Genomic DNA, 27,218 nt, shown 5'->3' on the forward strand with positions numbered 1-27,218 from the left:
TTTTCAGTTTTAATTTTTTTTAAACAAGGTATTTTTTCATTTCACTTCATCAATTTGGACTGTTTTGTTAGGTCCATTACATAAAATCCAAATAAAGATCCATTTTAATTCCAGGTTGCAAAGCAACAAAACAGGAAAAACACCAAAGGAGGTGAATACTTTTACAAGTCACTGTATTTTAGTACCAAAGAACATATAAGTATGTTTGTGTATATCACACAGAAACCTACCAGTGCTTATGTATTAGTCCTGATAAGTAAAATTAATGATTCATCATCAGTAACCGCTTTATCTTGTCATGGTGGCAGTGGATTAGGAGTCTATACTGGGAACACTGGATACGAGGCTGGAATACACCCTGACTGGGATGCAGGTTCATCATCACAGTTCAGTTAATTATGCAAATGATCTATAGCTACATATTTGTTTCACTGTACAGCCCTGCAGGAAACACAGCCCAGTTGTCTTACTACACTCAGTGAGCTATTTGAGTGTGTGAGCTAAAGATCATTAGCTTAATTAACAGAATAATTAGCTTTATAAATGGGGATAATGTATAAGTATTGCTCAATTCCTGTAACGTCTTTATTTGAGGAAGCCTACTTCATTTGCACTGTAGTGATAAATGTAATGATCTGTTAACAGTGACACTTTGCTAAATACTTTTTTATTACTAGTATTTAGTCACTAATACATAATAAACATTTGACATACAATCGCTATGGGTAATCAGTTACATATTAGCCATATAATAAATTATAAATAGGTGAACAGTGATGCTCCACTACATTCTCATCATGCACATTAACATTCATGTAATACATGTAAAAAAAAAAAAAAAAGGTGTTTTTTTTTTAAAAGCTGATCCCTTTAACCTCATTGAGTCTACATTTGCACTGAAGTGTTGAATTGTCCATTTAATTACCTGCTTTTGACCCATTTTCTGAGAACATTTAAATGTAAGTGCAGAAACACTTCTCTCTCTTTAAATGTGTGTGTGCATTTTGTCATACTACAACTTTTGTAGTCATCGATGACCCGTGTTTCTCATGGTTACTCGTAACCTTATCATTGTTATTATTGTGTAACACTGTAATAATTGCAAATTTTAACTCACTGCCTTATGTTTGTAGTTCTTCTGACTGCCAGTACTTTTCTCAACCTCTGTGCTTTGCCATGACTCTCTCTGTTTGCCTTTCCACTGTCTCGCACTTGTTTCTGGTCAGTTGGTGGTAATGTAGTGCTTTTCATTTGTATCATTCTCGGTTTATTTAACAAATCTGTGCTTTATACTCTGTACCACTACCAAGAGGCTTTGGATAGAAATGGTTTGTAAATGAATACATGTAAATGCATTATAATTTCAAATATTTCTGGAGACTGAAGTGAAAGGATTCCGTAAACAGCACTAAAAAAATTACATTTTAGGCAAGTGTAAGAAAATGAAAGTCTTTTTAGTCATTGTGTAGGATACAGTGAAAACAGCAATTGGCAATTTTCTACAGGTTTACTAGAAAAATGATAGATCACTAATAAATGTCTGATGATTCACAACCATGGTGAGCAGAAAAGCATCTCAAAATGACACAACACATTGCCATTGAACATTGCGGCACATGTGATGCAACAGCAGAAGACCACATTGGGTTCCATGCCTGTTAACCAAGAACAGTCAATATTTGATGTGACAACTCTTTGCTTTTTAAAATGCATCAGTAGCCTCAGGTACACTTTGTGCAGTTTTATAAGGAAAGTGGCTGATGTGTTTTTCTAAGCATCATGCAGAACCTGCTACAGTTCTTCTGGACACTTCTGTTTTTGTATAAAAATGCTGTGCGATTTTGGATTAAGATGGCAGGAAGAAAAAATTGAACTGACTTTTGAAAGACAGTGCCTTATTAGGGCACGGGCAGCAGGAGCTTCAGTCACACAGATTTAAATAGGAACAGTCACTACAGTGACAAATTAGACATCATTTAGCTCTAAAGGGAAAGACACCAGTAAATAAGGTTGGACACTGTAGTGGGAAGTGCACATTCAGTGACAGTGAAGCTTGTGTATTAATTTGATGTGTGGAAAGCAGAAGAGCAACTGTTCTTCAGATGACTGAGAATGTTAATGTAGGACGTGATCAGACTGTCAGCAAGAACAACTACACAGAGAGGGATACTATGGTAGGGTTGCAGGAAAAAACCCTCATTACAAAGATAAATGCACATTTAAGAGTTCAGTGGTGCAAAAAGCACAGGCACTGGCCTATAAAGATATGGAAAAAGTCATATTGTCAGTCATTCTAGACAGTATATTCGACAAGTGAGCGAGTACATGTATGGAATTCACCAGCAAAACTGTGAAGTCCTGACTGCTTGACCGCTACAGTGAAGGGGTCCAGTAGCGCTGTTATGCTGTAGGGCACATTTTTCTGCAAGTGTAGGTCCACTTGTCGCCTTATGTAATTCTATATAAGCACCAACAGATTATATTGCTCATGTGTGAATGTGAAAATTGTACACCACCTGCAGTTATGCTCAGAGCTGTTGCCTGTGTCTACAATTATGCAAAGTGACACATTTTCATAAAAGCCATGAGAATATTGCATACTGCATATAAGAACAGGATTTTTTATTCAGATTTTATTAATATGTCTGAAGTAATGGCATTAAAGAAATGTAGCAGTTGTGATCATTCAGGTCATTCAGTTTTGTTTGAATGGTTTAAGTAATGTTGAAAATTTTGAAAATATGGTTCAGTGGTTAAGGCTTTGGGCTACTGATTGTGAGTTCAAAACCAAGACCTTTAAGCCTCAACTGCTCAATTGTAAGTGACTGGAAAAATTAATTAGTCAAATATACAAACATAAAGGTAAATATAAAAATAGAATAAACTGTCAAAGATTGTATAGGGATTAGGACATTATAGTACTTTGACTTAATACATCTCAATAGAGATATGGGCTTTTGCAATGTTCACACTGGCATCTGAAGCTGCTAAAATGTGGCTGATGTGCCATATGCATCGCATGAAAAAAACACAAATCCCATCTAATCACAAATATGCTGTGCACTGCATGAGAAAAACAAAAAAGCAACAAGTCTCATCTCATCACCTCTTTGTTTATGATTCATTACTGGAAAAAAACTCTCACAACTTGCAAAGCAGAGCAAGTCAAAGAATGTGCCATGGAAATTATTAGCATGAACAGACCTTTGCGTTTCCAAATCCAAGCAATGCATGAATCTTTTATCTGTTTAAACAACGGTGCTCAGACCTCGGCTGACGTCTGTGCTGCATATTTCTGTTAAGTGCTGCATATTGCAATCCAGTGACATGAAGAGAAACATACAATTCACAACAAATAATTTATTTTGATGAAAAAAAACTAAATATCACATTAAGTACAACCTGTTCATATCACAAAATGTTGTCATGCAAGCAAAGTCCAAGATCTTTTAGTTCAAGACCTCAGTAATGTAAGTTTGATTAATATCTTACAAATCAGATTTGACAAATAACACATTTGCATAATCACATACATAACTTGTCACCACTGAAGCATGACAACTGCATATGTGCCATTTTAAAGAACAAATTGTTCACATTGTGCAGTTGATTCAGAGAAATACAAACGTAAAAATACAAACACTCTAACAACAATCACTGTATAGATTTAAAAAAAGAACAATACATTGCAGTGCAAGTGGACCAGCTGAAAAAAACAACACCTTAAATATTATACTGCTTGGTAACATGTGGTAATGTGTGGATGTGACATGCCATTTAAATCTTTGATATACAGTATATATATACATATGTTTATAAATATCTATGATATTTAATTCAATCCAATGGCACATTTTGACAAATATAAAGCACTGATCTTGTTTAGGAAAATATTATTTACAATATATTTACAGCATTAAAGAAACTGGAGATGAAGACAAAACAATTTCTTTTCAGTCCTTTTCTTATTACACAATGACAAACAAACTGTCAGAGAAAAAGGAAAGCACAAATGCAATGTTTATTATATAGTGTATGTTGGCCTATAAAATATAAGTGGTCTAATGGACAACATGCCAGATAGTTTGCACAAGCAATTCTAGGCTCCTTGTCATCCGACTTCATGGAACGCTTTGTGTTCATGTAAGGTTTCCTCTTGGTACACTATACCTCTAAGAAGTTAAATTCAGCTCGAGTGAATATGTGGTGTGGTACATATTCAAACTGAAGAGTCATACTACTTTGTTAGCATATGAAAAGTACTGTTTAGAATTAATCTAGACTGGCATGGGAGATTTCCATGACCATCACAGCTGACCGGTAGTTCCACCTCGACAGAGCTCAGAGACCTGTGGTGACTTGTGTGAGTTCTGAGTTGATGTCAACACTGGGCTGGCAGCGCAAATCCAGTGATGACATCTCGACTGCTAGTCATACCTGCCGGTTGGTTCGGTCTACTGTGGGACTTGACTGAGCCTCCCGCTGTGGATTGCGGGTACGTGTTGATCGCATTGAATTCTGCAGGTCCAGTACTGAGGGACTGGGTATGCAGAACTCACGGAAACAGCGCTTGAAGTTCTCGTCCAGGAAGGCATAGAGCACCGGGTTGAGGCAGCTGTTGGTGTAACCCAAGGCGATGCAGAAGTGCCAGGTGATGGTCTGCAGTAGAGAGTTGGGGATGGTCACCAGGGCCTTGATGATCACAAAGATGTGGATGGGGGTCCAGCACACAATGAAGACGGCCACCACCACTAGCACCATGCGCGTGATGCGTCGCAGGTTACGGTCCTTCTCCTTGGAGCCAGACAGCATGCGGACACTCTTCAAGCGCAGGATCATCAGGCCGTAGCACACCGTGATAATCAACACAGGCATTATGAAGGCAAAGATGAAAACACAGATCTTTAGCAGGTTCTCCCAGTACCAGGATGGGTGAGGGAACACGAGAGTGCAGTCAACAATGCCTGCTGCAGTGGGAGAAAGAATGAGCACAAAATGGCACACTGAAACAAGATTAAAAACAACAGTGCTTTATCTCTTTATGAAGTTACGAAAAGCAGTGGCTCTATTATGGTCTGAAGCCATTTTGCTGGCTTGGATTGGGTCCATTTTCTGTTTTTTTTAATTTTTTTTTTATTAATTGGTCCTACATTTTTAGTTTAGTATATAGTGAATTAACGCTTTCAGACACCATTCCTACATAGAAAACTCATCGTTTTTATATACTACGTGGCCAGAGGTATTCGGACACCTGACCATCAGATCTATATGTGCTTGCTGTGCTTGTTATCCCATTCTAATAACATGGTCATTAATATGGAATTTGCTCCCCCCACCCAGCCACCCTCCTACACTCTTCTGGGCAGGATATCTACAAGATCTTTGAATGTGGCTCTGGGAATTTTCAACTTTCAGCCACAAGAGTATTAGTGAGATTGGGCACCGATGTCAGGTGAGGAGGCATGCAGTTTGTGTTCCAATTCATCCCAAAGGTGTTCAGTGTGGTTGAGTTCAGGACTCAAGTCCACTCAAGTTCTTTCACATCAACCATGTCTTCATAGACCTCACTTTGTGCACAGGGGCACCGTCATGCTGGAACAGATTTGGGCTCCTTAGTTCGAGTCAAGGGGAATCTTAATGCTGCAGCATACAAAGACATTCTAGATAACTGTGTGATTCCAAATTTGTGGCAGGGGTTTGGGGAAGTATCATGATGACGTACATTTAGGTGTTCTCTAAGAAACACTGGGATCTTTTTATTTGTAATTCATTTAGCAAAATATATTGAATTTTACCCCCTCTTCAATATTATGGGCTATTTTGTGTAGATTCATGACATTCGGGTCCAGGTTGTAACACTACGAAATGTGGAAAAGTTCAAGGGCTGAATACTTATGCAAGGTACTGTGTTGTTGGCTTCACTGAAAGATGACTCAAACAAGATTTTATCCATACTCATAATTCAGAACACTGACAGCAGGATGAATAAGTTACATTAGATACCTGATTATTTTTGACACATGAATACAGATTTGCACCTCAGGTTTTGGCTTGCCGTTTTTCATATAAAGCTGTCAACTAAAAGGACAAAGCACTTCCATTATACTCATATCACTATTCTGAACTTAATCCTAAATAAAAGAGTTTTTTATTATATTAGATTTACTTTATTCACTGCACTCAATCCATTCTTTTGCTAATATCTAACACTCTTCCTAGTCCCTTAGGAAAAATGCAAATAAATTTATGAAAGGTGTTTGAATTATGTAATAATTTAACACACATACCGTTGCTGTGGTAGTCGAGTGTAGTAATAGTTGAAGCCATGATCATGACTGGCAGACCAATAGCAGACGACAGGATCCAGTTGCAGATGTTGACGATCTTGGCATTGCGGGGCGTCCTGAAGTCCAAAGCTTTCACAGGGTGGCACACGGCAATGTAGCGGTCTACACTCATAGTGGTCAACGTGAAGATGCTTGTAAACATGTTGTAATAGTCGATCGACATGACAATCTTGCACAGGATGTCCCCAAAAGGCCAGGTGCCCATGAGATAATTCACACTTTGGAAGGGGAGGGTACTGGTAGCCAAGGCATCTGCCAGGGCCAAGTTAAAGATGTAGATGTTTGTCGCAGTCTTCATTTTGGTGTATCTGTGGTGAATAGAAGCAGATCACACAGAAGTGCTGTATTAAATTTCTTGCAAATAATTTTCATGTACGATCGAGTTGAATTAATGGCAAAACTGAATTCATAGTAGAAAATGATAATGGAAAACTACAGGAAAAACTACTGCAGAAAAAAACAGTACTGAAGAGAACATTAGAACAACTGGATTGTAATATTACATATAGTATAGGTATGAAACTGAATACAAATACATTATTTGGACTGAACAGATTTGAATACAGAAACAAATGGGAGGTGCTCTATTCCTTTTTTCCACATAAGCAGGAGGTTTTTACTTTCATCCAGGCAAGCATTATATATGAAGATATATTTTTGGAAATACAGCCAATTAAATTCATTAGAAATTGTCACTTGCAGGTACAAACAAATATCCTGTAACTGTGTAAGTGGGATTAAAAATATAATACTGTCTTGCGCACATCCCTTCTTAAAAAAGTAACTAACAAACAAACAAAAAAAAAACTTCCACTTAATTCAGGTTTAAATCTGAATACAGATACAGTTAGTAACACTGCATTACACCCCTAATGCAGTATATGATTTATGTTAATGTTACACCTTTGTCTTAGTCTGGTAGTCATCTGCAGCCCTTTTAAAAAAGATATTAATTTGAAAAGCCATCTCATATTCAATACTTATATTTACTACTTACATACTTAAAACCAAACTCATTATTCATTCTTCTCCTTGACTTACAGAGCTCTCATCATAATTAGGCATCAGCAAATCACCTAATTTCTCAGGCTTTTCATATGAACAGATGAATACGGGAGCACTTCCCCACCTTGAAATAAATGCAGATAATTACTGAGGTCTTTAAAGTTGTCTGGAAGTATTGAAATGACAGAAAGTTAGAAACAGAGGTGAGGAAGAGCGTGCATTTTAATAGTAGGCATTCAATTGTGCATAGAAATAGCCATTTCAGCAGATTCAATTCAGCCAATTTCAGCATGCCATAAAAAGTCTCATCCCATCTCAGATAATAATTACCCAATTTTAATACTAACGCATGTACCAGAGGAAACAAAGTTGCTTGCAATTTTCGTCGTCTTATATGAAAGCCTTCACAATTCATAAGGAGTGGCATCTGCACTGCATTTCAAATATTTTCATTTCAAAGGAAGGAAAAGGCTTATGCATAAATTCTCATCTGAAAGATTCTGTAATCACGAAAGTTAGTCTCTGCTTTGAAGGGGCAGTTGTGTCTGGACTATTAAAATGAGATTTTAAGTGCTCTCCAGTGTCTATGAAAATAGGTACTTAATGAGAATAATGAATAATTCATAAGTATAGCGTCTGGTTTCTATGCAGGAAAATAAATTGCTATCTCTCTCTATATTGTCAATCTAAAAGCATTTTATTCTAATGAGCTCAGACAGTGAATTACTCAGTCGAGAAGGGTGCTTTTACACTTTTATGGACTTATTTATGTCAGTAGAGTTTGGGAAAAGGCTTTTAAAGCCTCCTGCAAAATATACAAAAAGCTCATGGTAGATTAGTGTATTTATTTCTGTTGGCTTTTTTAAGCAAAGCGGTTAACAAAGGGGTAATAAGTCATCTTGGTGCTTAGGCATCCAGTAAAGCTAATTTACTGCAACTTCAGTTGAGATTATGACTGATTAAACCACTATGGTGAAAAAAGCAGAGGTTCGCCATTTGAAACACTACTATTTGACTCTTGCAAAAGCAGAGATAAAATATAACCTCTAGTTCATTCCAGACACACCAGTTGGATGTAAACAAAAATCTGGCTGGTGTGTGCTTCCAAAATAACAATGTCTGCAGATGCAGGCGCAACTGATTAATAGGGCTGCATTGTTTAGGTGACTGTCACAGATGAAATAGCACAGAAAGACACAGTGTTGTGTGATGCACATGCAGGATTTAATAAATGCATGAAGGTCATTGACCTCAAGGTGTTTCAGACCTGAAGTAATCTTCTAATTTAATTTGGTAAAATGTAATCCATATAGTCATTCACACTGGCACTTGAATCCCAGTGGACCAGCAAAGTCTCAAGTGTGCTCACTCATCAAATTCAGAAAATAAATTGGATGAAATATCTCCACTATACAACTATTAAAAGAGAAAGAGGCACTAAAGGCACTAAAGGCACTAAAGCTCCTGACTAAGCCTCTCATTTGCACTGATATGATACATAAATGTATGGTTTTTATGATAAATGTATGCACTGTGGGGTACCTAATAGTCATAGAGGGATGATGACTAACTATTATTATTGTAAAAGTCAGACAAAGCATGTGATTGGATGTATACTCCACTTAAGTCGATGTGTTGACAGCATTAACCTCTTTCTACCACAGAACCTAGAATTTATCAAGATAAAGCACCTGCTAATAGGCTGAAAAGTCTTGAGTGTTTTTATGAATCTACCATTAATTTGTGAATTTACAATGCTTATGAACAAATCAGGAGGGTGTGGCTGATATATCCTTAGCTGAATATGTATAATTTAATTGTTAGCATTAATATTTTCTCTATGGTTTTTTCCTAAGAATTTATACCACAGTGACCCTGACCAGGACGTTACTAATGATGAATGACTTAATAATTTTTTGTTGTTGTTGTTGCATCCAATGGGATCCAGTCCTGAGGCAAACCTCTAGTCTCTCCCAAACCTCTAGTCTCTCCCCTCTGAAGCTTTCTGGCATTCTGTTCATTCTGAATAATGTATTCGGATTCAGTTACATCCCTGCACTGTATATGTACATGGACTGGATTACAACAACATGCATTGTAGATGTTTTAAATCACTCTGAATGTAAAATATTGCAAAAATATTGCACTCTGGCATAAAAAAAGGTTCAAAAGTAAATGCCACTAATACATTTGCTAAAGTACCTGTTTATTCACTCAACTGTAATGTAGCACAACATTGTGACACCACAGGCTATCTACCATTACTGATGATTATAGAGTCATCCAAAACCTCTTTACACCAGATAAATGATCACACCATTTATTTTTCTCACCAGGGTTTGTCTCTAATTGTGCGAATGTCCCAAGGATCAATTACTCCACTTGCAATTGAGCATTTCAGACTTGTGAGGGACTCTGAACTCTGCTTCTAATAACCAATATACAGTGTCAATCTTCATGGTTTTAGATGTTTGCTGGAAACCCATTAAAACTGATCCCTCATGACTATCATATTAGCTCAGAGCGTTCTCATTTGGAAATTGCAGCATCTGTCTTTCTCTCGAACAGCTGCAAACAGATGGTGTTTCTCTGGCATCTTTACTGTATCAGAGCATTAAAACCAATGTGTTCATTACAATAGAACTTTTAGCACAGACGATGTGTCCAGACAGGGAAAAAAACCCTATTAATTGCACTATTATTATGCATTCCAATAAAGTTCTTATGTCATGGAATAATCAGGCAAGAAATTGGTCAAATGTATGGTCACAATGGTCACAAATGCATTTTCTAAAGGGAATTCTAGCCAAGGGTGCTGAAATGACACTGAAGTAGATTTTTCATACTGATCAATGATGGACAGCCCTCAAGCCCAGGCATGTAGCAAAAGCTTGACTGATGATATAAGGTTATTTGACTGCATTTCATTTTAGCTTCCTTCTTTATCAAATACAACAACTGGATTATTGGATTAGGTGGAAATTGAAATTGGGAACCCTTTTGATCAAAGATGAAGCATAAGCAAGCCAGACTTAGTGATCAGGTAGAGCAGGATTTATTGTTATCGCAGACAAACCAGCTTTCAATTCTATTACAAAATCTCAGGATTAGCTTGTTGCTAGGGAACACCAGAACAGCCTCTGTCTCTTTGGAGTCTGCTCATTGATGCATCCCTTTTTAATGTTTTGTTTTTTCCAGATTGATTCTCCAAATTTCAAATATGGATAACTAAATACACTAACCAAGGTCACTAGAGATATTGAACATCTGTGACTGCCCTTGAGTGACACATCCCTTCTGCACAATAGCAGCTGGGTGTTGTTCAAGTGAATGACTTTGACAGAAACGTTAGAAATGCTCATGACTAATCTTGAATAAACATGGATGCATCTACTGTAAGAAAAAAGCAACATTGTTTAAAAAACAACTGTCTGTTCCGGTAAGGCATGTACTTAGTCAAAGTGACGCATTCAAAGTCATTACAAACCGCTGTTGGATTCTATAAAACAAAGAAGAAATGAGAGTGATGAAGAAGTGCCACTACAATGTAGTCAAAAGCTTCTTTTCTCTAATATGACAGTTGCTCCATTGAATTAAAAGTCATTAGACTGACTGGAGGAAAAGGATGAGGCGCTACAATGGATTAAGACAATGTAATCTGGGGGAGTCATAAGCATAAAGGAAGCATAAAAATGCCTAATTAAAGCTTATATAATCGACATTTACATGCAGGATGAAGACGGTGGTGTTCTGTCTGTCTGTGGCTGAATCATCCAGAGCTCAATTCCATCCCAGCACCTGGAGTCAATCCATTAAAGCTTATCCAGACACTCCATCTGCTTCTGTCTTTCCATGCCTGAGCTTGGCGACTATTCAGAACAATGTCAGTGGCTCTCAAAGTGGGGTCTGGGGACCTCCAGGGGTTGCCAGGAGGTCTGTGTTTTTTTTTTTTAATTATTATTGGTGGAAATCACCCATTTTCAAAATGATTCAGTTTATTATTGATGTTATATAATTATTAGCCAGTTTGACTGGTCATTAAATTTAACTGGTTTTATTCTAACCTTAATAACTCAAAAACAAGTAGGCCAATAAATAATGTAGACTTGGGATCAGACATGAAATCTGTCACCAGCAAATCTATTTATACTAAAGGAAGTTCTAGCCAATTGTAGCCAATGACCAATTCATGTTACAGATTATCCAGACACTCTGTGTGTCCTTGCCAGAGCTTGGCACATATTCAGAACAATGCCAGGGTATGAGATCACTAACACTAACACTAACAGGCTCCTCTAGGGCACTTTAGTGTGAGGAATAGTCAGGCTTGTATATCGAGATTGATGCAGTCTGCATACAGAGATTTTTTTCTTCAGTGTGTCTGTTTGTACATCCTTGGGTTTTTTCCCCAAGAGCTCAAGTTCTCAACATTCAAAACAGAGGTCAGATAACTTGAATTTTTGTGAGCATCCTTGAGTGACAAATCTCTTACATACAAAAGCTTAGGCAAAAGAGCTAGGTATTGCTGAAGTGGCCTTGGACAGAAACAACTGAAAGGTATGAGTTCATGACTAATGTTGATTATTTTGTTATTTCATGAGGTTTCCATCTTTCATGTTTTCCATTGCCACAATGAGCAGTGATTTGAGCTCCACAGTCAATTAATTAAATTTTTCTGGCAGATTGTTTAAAAACAGCAAGCATACTGCTGAAATTAATGAACTTTGGGAAAGGATAATTACAGTTCATGCCTAACATGAATCAAATCGGTGGCAAGGGCTTGGGGCACCACGCTTTACAATATAAACACTGATGAATAATTTCTAGGCCACGGTCAATGCCCTGAGGTGCCAGTGTGAGCAGTCATGAGTCTGCAGCATAGTGAAGTCTTAAATCTAACATTAATTAATATTCTATAATAAATATATATTATATATTATATTATATATTATAAATAATATAATATTAATTAATATTCTGGAGAACTTTTTAATAAAATTTATTTTATTAATAATTATTATTACTGAATATTTTAATAAAAATTAAAATCCACGTGACCTGTCATCTAATGCTGAGCAATATGACAATATAATATTGATATTGTGACAAACTTTGTAACAACATGCTTTTCTCATACATTGTGAATATCGTGAAAAATCTTTTTATGAACTTAATAATTACAAAACCATGAGTTGATGTTAAAATTTTGTACTGAATTGTTCAAAATGTACATTGTTTAAAGTTTTATAAATAAAAATATTTGTGATCATTAAATAAAGTATCATCATTCAGAAAAATCAGGATTTTTAAAAAAATCTGATTAGTGATGCATGTCTTGTATAGTAGAAATGTGAGATAATACTTTTGTCATATCGCCCAACCTTACTGCCATATCCATACTGTCAAACCAACATGATCTTACAAATGCAAGGTTTGTAAGAATCCTCACAAGCAAACTAGCATGAAAATTTGGGATTTGTATAGAAGGGTCAGCGTGAGGTGTGTGATGAGTGGTTATAGCTTTTCTTATGGACTTATACATCATTCCTACAAAGTTTGCTGTTAAAAGTTGGTTGATGGAAAGCATTTGTAATACATTTTGTGTGATGACACATATTCCGTGAAGTAAAGGCCACACACACCACATGTTTTTTCAGTTACCACATCACCATGTCAACGTGTTCAGATCAGGTGATCATCCATTGATGTTTGCTGTCTATCCAGATAAGCTTCCTTTCCTGAAATATCAGTTCATGTCACGGATGGAACATTGATTAGTAATAAAACCGCTTCTCTTCTTGAACATTGAGCAACACTGCTTGTCTTTATTTATCTATATTTTTTGTACACTAAACACACATGCAGATGATTAACATTTATGCTGCACCATTAAGGCACATTAAATCTGCATCATAGCCTCATGCCATGAAGATTAAGGGTTCTAAATATATACTCTTTAACCTTTAAGATCTGTTTAATTAAAATACAAACAGTACAATAAAGCCAGGCGATTTGTCAGAGTGATTCATGTAATTGTTTCTAAACCTGTATTTTGGTGCGAGTAATGAGTCATGAGTAATCCAGGCTTCTTGTTAATTCATCTGGATCAAGGGCTGTAGGTGCACACATACTTGACTTCACCTTGAAATGTAACATACTGTAATGTAAATAGCTCATCATGCTTTCCTAGCCATCACAAAATAAAGGTATTGAATTAGAAAAGAGTATTAATCTGTTCACACACTAACTACACTGAACATAAAATTATTGTTGGTATGAATGAAGACCTAAGACAAAGATATATAAAAGTATTTGCACAACTAACCTCACGTAAGACAGTATATAAAGAAAAACCTATTTAAATTCTAAGTGTCATGCATTATCAGTCCTCTAGCAATGCTAACAAAGTCATGCTTTATTCTTTATTCCTGTTATATGGATTATGCAAGAGTGCATTCCTGGCAAAATCACTTGGTCAGTAAATTAGCAAGAATTAAACAAATGCACTCCTGAGAGCTCCTGTGCCACCATTGCTCATTTACTTTTGCTGCAGTGAATTGTTTGGGGAAAAGCTAGAAACAGGGAAATTCACTTCTATAGTCTTCATGTACGCAAGGTCAAAATCATGATAATGATTAAAATGTTTGATGTAAAATTTATACTGACACATGTCTAGTGTCCAAAAATATCTTCTGGGATGTTAAAATCTTAAAAGATTAGTCATTGTTTTGGTTATCTGCCACACCTGATGCAGCCCATCAAGGACCACAAGACTTAAACATTTAAAGAAATCAAAGGGAAATGCTATCTCATACTAACTTCCTTATCTATTTGTTTAATTCTTGCTAATTTCCTGACCAGTGATTTGTTGACCATTAAATGCTTAATATTTGCCATTTTGGGGCTTGGCCCATGTTTTTTTTGCCAAAAGTGTAGATCTGTTCCATTATTGATTTACTGTACATGCAACCTTTAGAAGTGGGAGATCAGTTACATATCTAGTTACATATCTAAATGTGGTTCTATCCTGTGGTGCTATCCAGATGTTACATACTGCTCTGATGGTTAGGAAGGTGAAACAGAACCAGAGTTTGAGAAGTAGAAACCTACAACAATGATCTGAGTACAACATGTGGTTGTCTTTAATTGCATGAAAATGGGTGATAATGCTTAAAAGAAATGGTTGACTTTGTAGAGAATTTTCATTATTAGGCTCTGATGTTTTGTAGATAATTCTAGAGGAGAAAAATTACATCAAAAGGTGAATGATGTCATTTTGGCCACTTAGAATGGAGTCCACTTTCACTGACTGGTGCTGAAATAATTGTGGTATGACTGTGGAAGTGTACCTGAAATGGCTATTACACCTAATCAAGCCAAAACAAGATGAAAATGTCAAGGGTCAGTTTTATTTCTGGAACTGCAGAGTTTTCTAACAGGTTTTCTGGGAAGCATTGTGACAGCATGGACCAGGGATTAAACAAAAGTAGAACTATCCTATTATCAATTTCCATGCACCTCTAGCTATCTTTAAAAGTGGGGATGGGAAGTAACATATGTAACTGTGGTTCTGTGAACCATGTTCTGCCTTTGTCATTTGGAACCTGCACCAGCTCTGTGAGGAAGGTTCTAGAGAATGACTGATGTGTGATGATGATATTTAGGCTCAGCGTACATGTGCATGATGACACCTATCACAGCTGTCACACCTAATGAGTGAAACACGAATATGAAAATGTCAAGGGTCAGCTTTCAATTCTCTAATTGCAGGGTTTCATAACAGATTTTTCAGGAAGCATTGTGGACCGGCATGACCAGGGCCTTGGAACAATAGCATAGGTAAATCCACCATCCAAAAATTTAGACACAAATGCAGGGGTCAAAACCAGAGCCAGTCAGAGCACAACATGGAAAGCATTACCTGCAGGGCTAGCTAGTATAAATTGAGCAAGGCTAAGCTCCTTGTGTCTTTCAAAGACAAAAGGTGGATATTTTTTGTTGTTTTGTCAAACCAAGCACAACAGCACCACTGATGGCTGCAAGTAATATACATAGAATGGTATGAAGAAGCAAGGCTGGGGCTGACTTCTTTCTAGCCCAGAATGTAGATTCATGCAGTCTATCAGTGACAGTCAAGTCAACTGATTACACAAAGTGAAATGCCCCCTAGATTGGGGCTAATCTATTTAAACCAGCTTCACTAACACATCCATAACAGGTCATCAGCAGTGATTGAGAAAGTGCATGTGAAATACAGACACAGATATAATGAACGAAATATATAATGAAGGGGGATTATAGTGTTTTTTTCCCCAAACAAAGAGAAGAAGAGAAGTTAAAAGTAGACAGACAGTCCAAGTGCACACTGACCAAGCAAAGCTTTGTGTTTTAGGTTTAAGCAAAAAGTAGGCCTGTCATGATAACTACTTTTGTTGGACAATATATTGTCCCAGAAATAATTGCAATAAACTATGTTATTGTCATTTTAAGATCAGTTTATGCCACTGATATAATGATAATATAATAGCATAATAATGCAAGTACACCCTTTCATAGAGCAATGAACTTTTAATTCTTAAGAATATTCAGACAGTGGAATTGGAACGTCAAAAAAATAAATAAATAAATAAAAATAAAAATAAATAAAAATAATAAATAAAATTGACTCTCAGGCTCAGTTAACAAAAACTGCACTAAATATTAAACATTTGGCTCAGGAATACAGAGAGCCATACATTCCTTAACAGACAATATTAGTGCCAATCCAGTTTCTCAATGGTTAGGACCTTTGTTAACAAAAAGTGCAAAGTAACAACATATTAGCTATGAGTTAGATATAAGTAACAAGTAGAACAAAGTAACGTTTGACATAACATCAGTTTAGGACTCCTCCTTTTAGAGTGTCACTTGTGTAGTTCTTCATTGTCCATGTTTTAGTGCACTGCTACAGAAAGACCGTATTCACAGCGTGACTTACCATTCTATTTGCGTGTTACTTAAGTTCAAGCTCACTTGTGCATTTGTGTCATTTTGTGCAGAAGCAAACTGTAATATTACATTTATGTTGTGTGTATGTCTGGTTAATCTTATACGTGTACAGGATGGGTTTGGGTGAGTTAATTAAGCTGCTAGTAAAGTGCTTCATTTTACTGGTGTTCATTCACTGTTCAGCTTCAGCTCATGCAGCTTAAGCAGGTCAATTCCCGACATTATTGACTATGACTGGATTATCTGGATTATTTGAAACACTAGAACTATTCTTTCTAGAGTTTTTTATTCAAAAAACATTGTTAGTGCATTATTAATATCTTGCGTGTCATTTTTTCAACAGTATGTTTTAAATAAAATCAGTGCTGGTGCTTGCAACACATCTTAAATTTGAATGTACACAGTTTTTGCTTTGGAATGTGCATTTTTATCTTAAATTCGGTGAATATTCAAAGTTACAATTTCAATTTGACAGCCCTAGAGCAGATGAGAGGACAGAAGCACCACGAGTGTAGGTTGAGTGTGTGTAGTTTGGCCCACATCATTCTTATTATGCCATTGAGACCTTGTGATATAATGCACTGCTCAACCCTAATAGTTTTGCTGTCAGGCAATTGATAAATAACAGATGTTACCCTTCTCATACAACATAATGACAAGCTGTCACCGTGTAGCCACAACTGCAAACAGCACATAGACACAGTAGAAAAACTTCGCAATACATCTGGGCAAAACATAGAGCTTGATTAAGGCAGTAGAAATTCATTTACCTCAGATATTTTCATCTGTATTTTTCCTATAGTCTTCCCCTGTATACTATATGCCATGCCAAATGGAAATACTATAGGGTCTCAGTGTAGATCTAGAGGCTGTAGAGGATCTCTGGTTACAAAATATATATATATTTCAGCTTCTTTGGAAAAAGTGGCCATTGCACAGTTTTTAAAAATATATATTTAGAATTAGCCAAGAGACTCAATCTACTAACCAATAAATTATCCAAGTACATCAATTCATTTTATTTCTGTAGATTGATCTAAGTAAATGGCAAACATTGCCGATGAAAAACTACAAGGTAAGGTGATGAGGTACACCCGCATTTCAGAAAGGTCTGATAGTTATCATTAAATAACATTCTCTGTGGCCAATTAGAACGCCTTTTCATAAGATGAGCCAGATGTCATCACCAAGATCATAAAGCCTTTGCAGAAATATTTGTGTGTTAGTGCTAAAGGCTAAATTAAAATCCAAAAACAAAACTTTGGCAAAGCTCTGGAAATCTGCAATGTTAATAATTGTGTTCAGTAATGTATTGCTGTAGAGCCTCCAGTGCTCCAACCACACCTGGAAGCAAACGGAGGGGGGTCAAGTGGATTGCAACTGGAGGACACGAAAATCCAATGAAATCCAACTACATTGCCCTTGCATGTTTAAATGTTTATGCATGATATCAGGTTCCAGACACATACACACACACAAAAAAAAAAAAACAGGACGGAGTTTTTAGGTTTAGGTATCAGAATGTCTTTGGATAATTTCCATGACAATGGAACTCTAGGTTCATCAAGGAACTATGGAAACATTATTAAAAAGAGGCTTAAGCTGAGAAACACTGCCCGCCCTTGAACAATCCATTAGTCCCCCAGGGCCTGGGGTTTTATAACTTCACTATTGCTGAGCTGGCTGCAAACTGAGTCTTGTTAAACATTATAGGTGCGCAATCAGCGAAAATACACTCAAGCAGCATTTTTGTATTCGTAAAGAAATCCTCAAAGGAAATAATTTAAGTTGTCAGAAAAAGAAGGATTACTTGTTCTCTTTTCACCTTCCTGCCTTTGATTTGTTCTGGACCCAATCTCATTCTTATACTCTGATTTATTATTAAGATAAAACCTTAATCTTTAAAAAAAAAAAAAAACAAACCTAACATTACTTTCACATACATACATACAATATATCTGTTACAGTTGATCACTGGTATTTTCACAGTAGCCGTAAAACAAACACGAGTCAGTGTCCTCAAAACAATCTCACAGCGTTTACATGCTGCCATTATTCCAAATTTGTCATCTATCTGATTTATTTTTCTTCAACTTTGTTCAAGCTTTATACTGTGGCAGCAAATCTACAACCTTATGGTCCAGTTTTATGCAGTGGCAGATGAGACACCACTCTGAACTCATTCAAAAGTGCTGATCCAGAACTAGGGCATTGGACAGCTAATGTACTGCTGCAGTTTGTTGGAAGATGACCAGACAGTTTACAGGTATTGAAGGCACTTGCTATCAACACTGGCTGGGTCCTCTCCAAAAATTCTCTCCAGTGCTTTCTCAAGTTGTATTGCTGTAGTATGCATGTTAGAATATGTATAATCGGTCCAAATTATATGAAATTACAGTTCAGATGAAAAAATGATATTGCAAGTCTGCACATGTATAGCTCTGCTACTGTTTTACCCTACAACTATCAACAATTCTGCATAGACCGTCCTCAAAACATGTGAGTCTTCACTTCATCTGTGTCTGCCCTTATTATAACCACACCTAGCACTTTTTTCAGTCAAATGTAAACAAAACATCCATCCTAACAGTGAACTCTTCCAGTTGTTAATGAAACCTACATTTTATTAAGCTCAGTGATGAAGGTATTGAGCTGATGATTGGAAGATTTAAATTCCTAAACTGACAGAGTCTCTGCCAACTAGACTACCAGCTGGGCTTGGAAGCTGCTTTGAATAAAAGTGTCAGCCAAATGAAGAAATGGAAATGGAATCCAAGGCTACATTAATATTACCAGGTTGAAATGACACAAATCCAATTTTCTGCCTTAATATGACAGCACTGATTTTTTTTTTCAGGACTCTTTTCACATCTTTTCAAATCAGACCTGAGCCAATTTCATATGTGGTCCCAGACTGGACTGATAAGTGGTCTTGCAAAATGAATGAGATTGGTCAGATGGGGAGCAGGAAGATATCGTCATCATCATCCAGTGTCAGCAGCGCAGCAAAACAACAATGGAGGGCAGCTACAGCAGTGAATATACTCAGTGGAAGGATGGGGAAATTGGTGACTTAATTGATATTTGGGGAATTGATTCATGCCTTTTGAACCCAAGTAGTGTTTGAAACAATTGCCCAAGAAATCACAATTGCATCATAGTAAAGACAAATATGGGCCACATGGGGTGGTTATGAATGTGAACCGTAAAAATAAACAGATCTGATCTGAGCAATAAAAAAAAAAAGTGAATTGTGCAATGAAGCTTGTAAAGTGAACATAACCCAACAATCATGTTGTTTTTCCTCTTTTTGAACCCTGTTTCTTTACCTCAGCCTTCACTCTCTGCCTTATGTGCTTTTTCTGATTCATACAATCACTTGGCAATCAGGATTCAAAAGCTCCAGCCTGGATTTGGAGTAACACCAGGAGTTTCCTTGTGTATACAAGTGGGCTGCAGCTCATGTTAGTCATTGGCTTTCTGGCAGCAAAAGAAAACAAAGTCATGCAAATTGTTAAGAGAGTCATTTTTATAGCTGGAATGTAGAAGCTGCAGGCGACAGGACAAACATAAATAGATATAAACTAAAGGACAGGAACATTAAAACCATTGACCAAAAAACAAACATCCTTCAAAGATGAAGCACTTACTCAGCACATAAATCTGCGAGAAAAACACAAAGAGACATGCAGAAAGTCCTACAGCCCTCCTACTCTCATCTGTAATTAGCCTCTCTTAAAAGCCCCATTTAAAAAGGGAATCTCATAAAAGTCATATTAATCATTGTCCTGTGTTGTTCTACCAAACACACATATGACTCGAACATGAACACTCATGCTCTATTCATTGCACTATAGGTTCTCTTCATCCCTTCATTACTGTAGAAAGCGTGCTCTGATGTCTGATGTCTGATGGAGGAGGGGACACTGGGTGCAAAAACTCAGCTCTTCCAGCTTCTCCATGACAACAAAGAGCTCAGGCACTATTAGAATTCTCTTCAGTTTCCCTTTCTGCACACTAAAAATTGATTTTCCACATGATTGTGCAGAGCCACTCCTATTTGTGATGTGGAAGGGTCCTCCTAAACACGAGATGTTGATTTGTGGGGGTTAAAAGCTGTGAGAAGCTAAGTACAATTATTGCAATTACATTGCAGAGGGTGGCACTGGCACCTGAAAGGAATTTCTGAACGCTTGTGTGGTAACTTTCGATTTTCAGAGTATCGAGCTGAGAGGTGTAATTACTGTCTTAATAATTAATGATGTGTAATAGACATAAGACAAACTAGCGTGTGATCCTGTGATTAATTTCATTTATGTATGTCAGTGTATACCTTTCTGAAAAATAAGCAGTAATCCTAAGGGTGATTCCATGCTTCTGGTGTCATTTAGCCCTTGCAACTCTTAAAAATTAAATTTACCTTTACTTTTTAAAAATAATTTTTTAACCCTGAATCTAAGAAAACCCATACATAACCCATCTCAGGCAACAATCTCATTTTTTTTCTCATTTCTCTGCTGAGAAATGGTTGCGTTTTGCCTTACATGAGTAACAGTGTTGAGGGTTTTTTTTTTTAGCAAGGTTAACTAGCGTCCATGCTATTGTCATGAAGATATTAAGGACATTTGCATGATTTGCTTAAAATAATGATTTTTAATCAGTTATTTACTTTTGATCTATAATTTAGGTGACTGGTTTGTACTTTCAAAGTGACAGCTTCATTCAATATTATACACCAATGATAATAAGGAAAAAAGAATGAGAGAAGTTGATTTTCTTCTTCCCATGATCTTCAGGAAATTCAGATGATGAAACTTCCTTTTGAACATTTGAGTTGTGGAATATTTTATAGGAGTGAATGCGTTCATGTATCAATGTTAAATCACTGTTGTGGGACACTAAAACGTAAATTTTTCATAACCTATAATGGATGACTCTTAGATTTTGTAAGCATTTTAATGATTAAATGTCAAGATAAAGTATAGTTATAGTGGACTGGGCATTTTCGAAGTGCTGTACAGGTTATTATTAATGTTTTAAATTAATTATCTGCACATAGGTGGTTGTGAAGCACACTTTACACATGTTTAAAATGTTTTTTACCTTTTCATTTAGGAACATGTATGTAAATGTAATATCAGTGGGACACATATGACTCTCTAGATAAACAAAATCACCCTTAAAATTTCTCTATTCAATATTTAACCTATCAGTAATTAAACAGTTCTTGCTCCTTGTTTCCAAAGTGCACATTTTTCATCTTCTTAAGTAATAATAACCCTCTTAGTGATGCTTATTTCTGCTTGACTTGGAGTAAATGCTTCATCGTCAGAGACCAGTTGTCTCAGCTGTTGAGATTTGGGTTGATACTAGTGAGTATGTTTCATTTACTTTTTTTTACTTTCTCATTGAAAAATCATGCTTTTGTTTGCTTCTTTAATCTCCAATTTATTGCTTGCTGAATGTTTGGATTATTACAGTAGGACAGGTTACCACAGAGATGAGCAGCATGTTGAGGAGGTAATGCCTGCGATTTGAGGCAGCAGGAGTCCAGCACAGCTCCTGCACCAGTGAGCAAAAACATTGCCTTAAAATGGTCCTGTATTATCAGTGCATATTTACTTGGCCCCTAAGGTCTATTTTAATGGCATATAATACAGGCCAGTAAACCTGTATCGACCTGCAATCATATCATTAATAAACACGGGCAGGGTGTACCTGCAAGCTGAGTTGCTGCTGCACAGAATAAGATGCTTTTTTCCTCTCAAAACTGGTGAATTTGCTTGAAGTGGCTTCACAGAGCAAGAATCAGTTTACCATATGCCTGTTTTTTTGTAGAATATGTGGTCAACAGTTCACATCAAATAACCTTGTTTGGTGGAAAAAAATAAAATTATAAAAAAATATATATAAAATATAATTATAAAGGTTGCTGTCAGCATTCAGTAAACAAGTAAGTCACAGTGAATGATTTGGCAGTTCTTCTCTTCAGAACTCTCATAGTAGTTCCATAAAATCCTGACGTATGATAAAAAGCCCATTTCTTACTCACTGCCCCAGTTGTCCTTTATCAGATTAGCTTGTCATCGTAAATATCATGACTGATCTATGGAAAAATTAGGTATATAAATAAAGCCTTTATATTGTTTGCTATTTACACAGCATGGCTAGTGTTCCTGGCCAAAAACAGTTGTGGTGTCCTGTACGAGAAGAACTGTAAAGAGCAAGGAATTTATAGAAACACATCCTTAGAGAAAACAAATGTGCGCTACTAAAATCAGTGTTTAAGATGCCCACTGTAGGTGGGCGGTGTAGGTGTAGGTGCAGCCACTGATCTGTAGCTTGACCAGTATGGTTTTTGGAAACCCTGATTGGTGCATGGATACTGGGATGCTGTGATATGTTATTGTAATTATGTAGGTGAATTTGTATCAGGAGCAAAAACATGATGATGAAATCCTAAACATCTTTAAAAATCTGAAACTAATTCCAGTTTCCTGTGCTGCCTCACAGGGTGCATCAAGTGAAGTGCTTTCATAAACTTTAAATCAATGTGGTGATCTTGTGATAAATTAGAGATAACACATTTAGTTCATTTTTTTTTATTCATTATGAATACAGGAGCTGGACAGTATCCCGGGAACACTTGGTATGCGGTGGGAATCATGCACACACGCATTCACATACTCATTCACACCTAGGGGCAAATTAGCATAGCCAGTCCACAAGCCTGTTTTTGAGAGATAGGAGGAAACCAGGGAACCCAGAGGACATACACAGAGAACATGAGAAACTCCACGCAGATAGTAACCCAAGTTCAGGATCGAACTGGGGACCCTGGAGCTATGAGGGGGAAACAATATCTGCTGCACCACCATGTATCATTTAATTCCGTGATCAGTCACTGGCTGGTATAGTCTCTTTCTTACACCACAGGCTCTCACACAGCTATCATGAAGTCAGATTTGCAACACTGCAAAAACAAGTTGCTTTGTGGCCCTTTTGTTTAAGGCCCACGACACAAAGGTCTTAGCAAAGGCAATCAGCCGGCTGTATTTACACACGTCACTGCTCACTGCTAATTAACGCAGAACATTAGTGAAAGTCAGTGAACAGCACTAAAGTTCATTGAACTGCACTGAAAGGTTCTGAGTATAACAGAGCATGACCTAATACCACTGAACAATAGTGTGAATATCAATCCTGAAGTGTGCTGAAAATAACAGCATTGTACAGTTGCTGAACATCAGGCAAGGTGCACTCTTTCTAACTCAAATGGTTTCTCAAAAAAAAACAAAACCCTCTGTTGTATGGTTCTACAAAGAACCTTTAGGGTTCCCCCAGAGGGACAAGCCAATGATCCCTTTTAGCCTTCTAGAGTTAGTTTTTTTAAGTACTGAACATCACTGAACAGTACACTGTCAGACAAAAGGTACTGTTTATATACCTTTTTGTTGCATTAGATACAAATGAAAATGTACCCTCAAATGTACCAAAGATCTAATTACACAAAGCAGATGAGGCTTTCCAGGTGAAAGATATACAGTGCTTCCAGAAAGTCTTCACCCCCCACTCCCATGATTATTTTTCTTTTCGCTGTATTGCATCATCAAATTTAAGCATTTCAGAAAGAGATTTTTTTCTGCTCCTTTTGAAGTGACTCTCTACAAAAATAAAATAAACTATTTAGATATCCTCAGAATTATTTGAAATAAAAAAAACCTGCTTAATCCATTCATCCAAGTATTCACCCTCTCAATGTGAATTGACTTTTTGCAGCAATTATAGTTTTGAGTTGTCTCGAATGTGTCTCTGTGAGCTTTGTACATTTTGATTTTGGTAGTCCTCAATGCAAATTTTGCATTGCATAATGCTGGTGAACAGCAATTTTAGGTCATGCAACAGATTTTTTTACTGGATTTAAGTTGGGGTTTTGACTCGGTCATTCCAAAACACAAACCTTCTTCTTTTTTTCAAGCAATTTCTTTGTAGGTTTTGCCCTGTGCTTTAGCTCATTGTCCTGTTGGAACATATCTTTTCACTCTAAATGCAGATGCCTGTCTGACTGGAACAGGTTGTCCTCAACATCCATGCTGCCTGTGATGGCAACAAAGCCTAGAGCATGATGCTACCACCAACGTGTTTGAACACAGGAATGGTGTTACCTGAGCATTTGGCTGTATTTGGTTTGTGCCAAACATTGTATGACTTGTATGACTTGAATTTGTATCTTTGATTCTGTGTTTGCACCTGACATCAAGACAAATTCCTAGTACTGTAGAGTGTCCTTTACTGTACCTGGCAATAAATTGTTTCTGATTCTGATTCTGATTATGGTTTGGCTTTAGACCATATATGGCTCAACCTTTTGTCTCATCTTTTCCAAAAGGTCTCAGATGACCTAACATGGAAGTGGCTTCCTTCTGGCCACTCTCCCATAGAGGCCGGATCTGTGAAGAACTGATGATATTGTTGAGGTTTGCACATGCCAGTGAGCTCTGTAACTCCTTCAGTGTTGTAGCTGGACTCTCGGACACTTCTCTGATAATTGCTCTTCTTGCCCGCGTGCTCAGCTTGGCCTGATCTTGGTAGTCTCTTGGTTGTGCCATATTTTTTCCACTTTGTTATAATGGATTTCACATTACTCCTAAGAAAGTTAAAAGCATTTCCAATAATTTAATAACCTTCTCCATCTTTTTTCCTCCTAACAATGTCATCTCATGCTTTACAGGCAGCTACTCTGTCTTCATGACAGCAGGACTGATCTGGTCTTCCGTTTTAGCTGTGACACCTCCCAAAGTCAGAGATATTTATTGTGAAAGCATACAATTGGACACAAGTGCATTTAAAATTAACACAGGTGTACCCTTTTTAACATATTCAGTCTGGCTCGTGGAAATTAAATACTAGTCCTAATTTAGATTGCCAAAAGAAAAGGAGGGGGGGTGAATACTTATGAATTATGCAGTCATATACTTTATTTGATTTGATTTCTGTAGAGAATCACTTCAACATGAGCAGGAAAAAAATCCATCCTAAGATACCTGAATTTGATGTTGCAATACATCAGAAAGAGAAATAATCATTGGGGGGTGAATACTTGCTAGAGGCACTGCATGTACCAAAGACATACCTTTGAGGGTACAACTTCAAAGACTGGCCTTTTTTACACTGAATGCTACAGGCTAGTGTTGGTACTTTTTTCCCTGAGAGTGTCCTCTACATCACTGAATATCACTAAACATCTCTAACTGTTTGTGTAAATCTTTCAGCAGGTGCTTTGTCACTCCATGAGGAGAACACCTGCCATTTTAACACACATATTTACTCACAGATAACAAACACTTCCATGATGTCATGTTAATCATTAAAAAATCACTGAACAGCATTAAACACTACTGACCATTTAGCCCTTAACATCACTCAGGAGTTGTAGATAAAAAAAAAAAACATTACTGACAATTTCCATTAAACATCATAGTCCTGCAAGGTACTGAACATTATGCAAAGTACTGAATATCACTAAACTGTCGGGCACCTTTTCATTCCCACAATTACAGTCAATAAAATGAAAAGTGCATCCAATTAATGCACCCAAATAATGCATCTTAAATAAGTTTTAAATGCTGATTCAATTTTCCAAGTGTGTGACCAGCTGTTTATCCTGAAGAGTACACTCGCAGAAATAATGGTACCAAACTGTGCTTTTCCTTGCTGATGTGGTTCCATCAAGGGTAAATCTTTTGCTCCTTTAATATGCATCTTTATGCTTGTAAAAACAATCAAACTTTATTTAACCTTATCTTAATTTACGGTCCACTAAATTACCTTTACAATAAAAGCCCCACATGCAGGTAAAAGATGCATACAAATCATGTATCCTTGATGGGAGCAATGAAAAGTACAGTTTGGTACCTTTATTTCTGAGAGTGTACAGCCTAGTGGGTTTTTTTTGTTGTTGTTGTTGTGTTGTTTTTTTTTTGCTGATAGAGTAATGCAGATTAAATTAAACTGCATGGCAATAGATAAGACTTTCAACAGGTAGAGTATTACATCCTAAGTAGAAAGAAGTGTTTGTTTGTTTGTTTGTTTGTTTAGGGGGAGGGGTGTCATGGTCAGGAGAGTGCTGCTGACCTGAGCCTCAGGCGGTATCCCGGCAGGTCTTACCTGATGATCACATACATGACGAGCACGTTGCCCACCAGCCCCACCACACACACGATGGAGTAAAGCGCGGTGATGATGATGGCGATGATGACGGGGGTCGAGCCTTTGTTCGTGTCGGTGGGTCGCTCACACATGCCGTTCTCCAGCAGAGTCGCGTTCCCACCACCGCTGGAGCTCAAGTTGGGGCAGAAGACGCTGAGGTTGGACAGATGGGAGAGGTGATAGAGAGGCGCTGAGATGTTCACCACGCTCTCCATGGCTCTCAGTGGACTCGGTTCGAGTTGCGTTGTGTACCTCTCTCTCTCTCTCTCTCTCTCTGTGTGTGTGTGTGTGTGTGTGTGTCTCTCTCTCTCTCCTCTCGACACCTGTTCTGTTCAATGCGCTCTTCAGAGCAGCGCGCGCGCCGGCGTCCGTGCTGCTTGAACGAGCTAAACGCGCGAGAGCCTCGTGCGCACACCGCGGTGCACCACTTTATCTGATCACTTAGCCAATACGTCCTGTCCTATCGGCGTAACACAACATACAAATGGATAGGAGGGCTTCTCTTTCTCATTTTTATCCGACAAAATGACGTCACGCGCGAAGGCACGTGACCCAAGGCTCCAGCTTTTTTTTTTGAAGCGCGCGTGAGAAGTGCGCTTGAGACGAAGCGCGAGCGCGGACCAAGCCTAAGCCCTCCGGTCAAATTATTCATCAGTGGAGTGTCCAGGT

At 37.4% G+C, this 27,218-nt stretch overlaps 1 protein-coding gene across 1 annotated transcript; it reads right to left on the reverse strand.

The window, feature by feature from the left end:
* Positions 1–701: 701 nt before the first annotated feature.
* On the reverse strand, positions 702–27,218 carry oprm1 (opioid receptor, mu 1). Its single transcript, XM_026932135.3, has 3 exons — positions 26,508–27,218; positions 6,288–6,655; positions 702–4,967 (listed from the first exon to the last, which is right to left on the reverse strand). Exons 1-3 carry the CDS (start codon positions 26,762–26,764, stop codon positions 4,432–4,434), a joined length of 1,161 nt encoding a protein of 386 aa, XP_026787936.1. The 5' UTR covers positions 26,765–27,218; the 3' UTR covers positions 702–4,431.

The sequence above is a fragment of the Pangasianodon hypophthalmus genome, chromosome 3, assembly GCF_027358585.1.
Source record: "Pangasianodon hypophthalmus isolate fPanHyp1 chromosome 3, fPanHyp1.pri, whole genome shotgun sequence".
Taxonomy (NCBI): Eukaryota; Metazoa; Chordata; class Actinopteri; order Siluriformes; family Pangasiidae; genus Pangasianodon; species Pangasianodon hypophthalmus.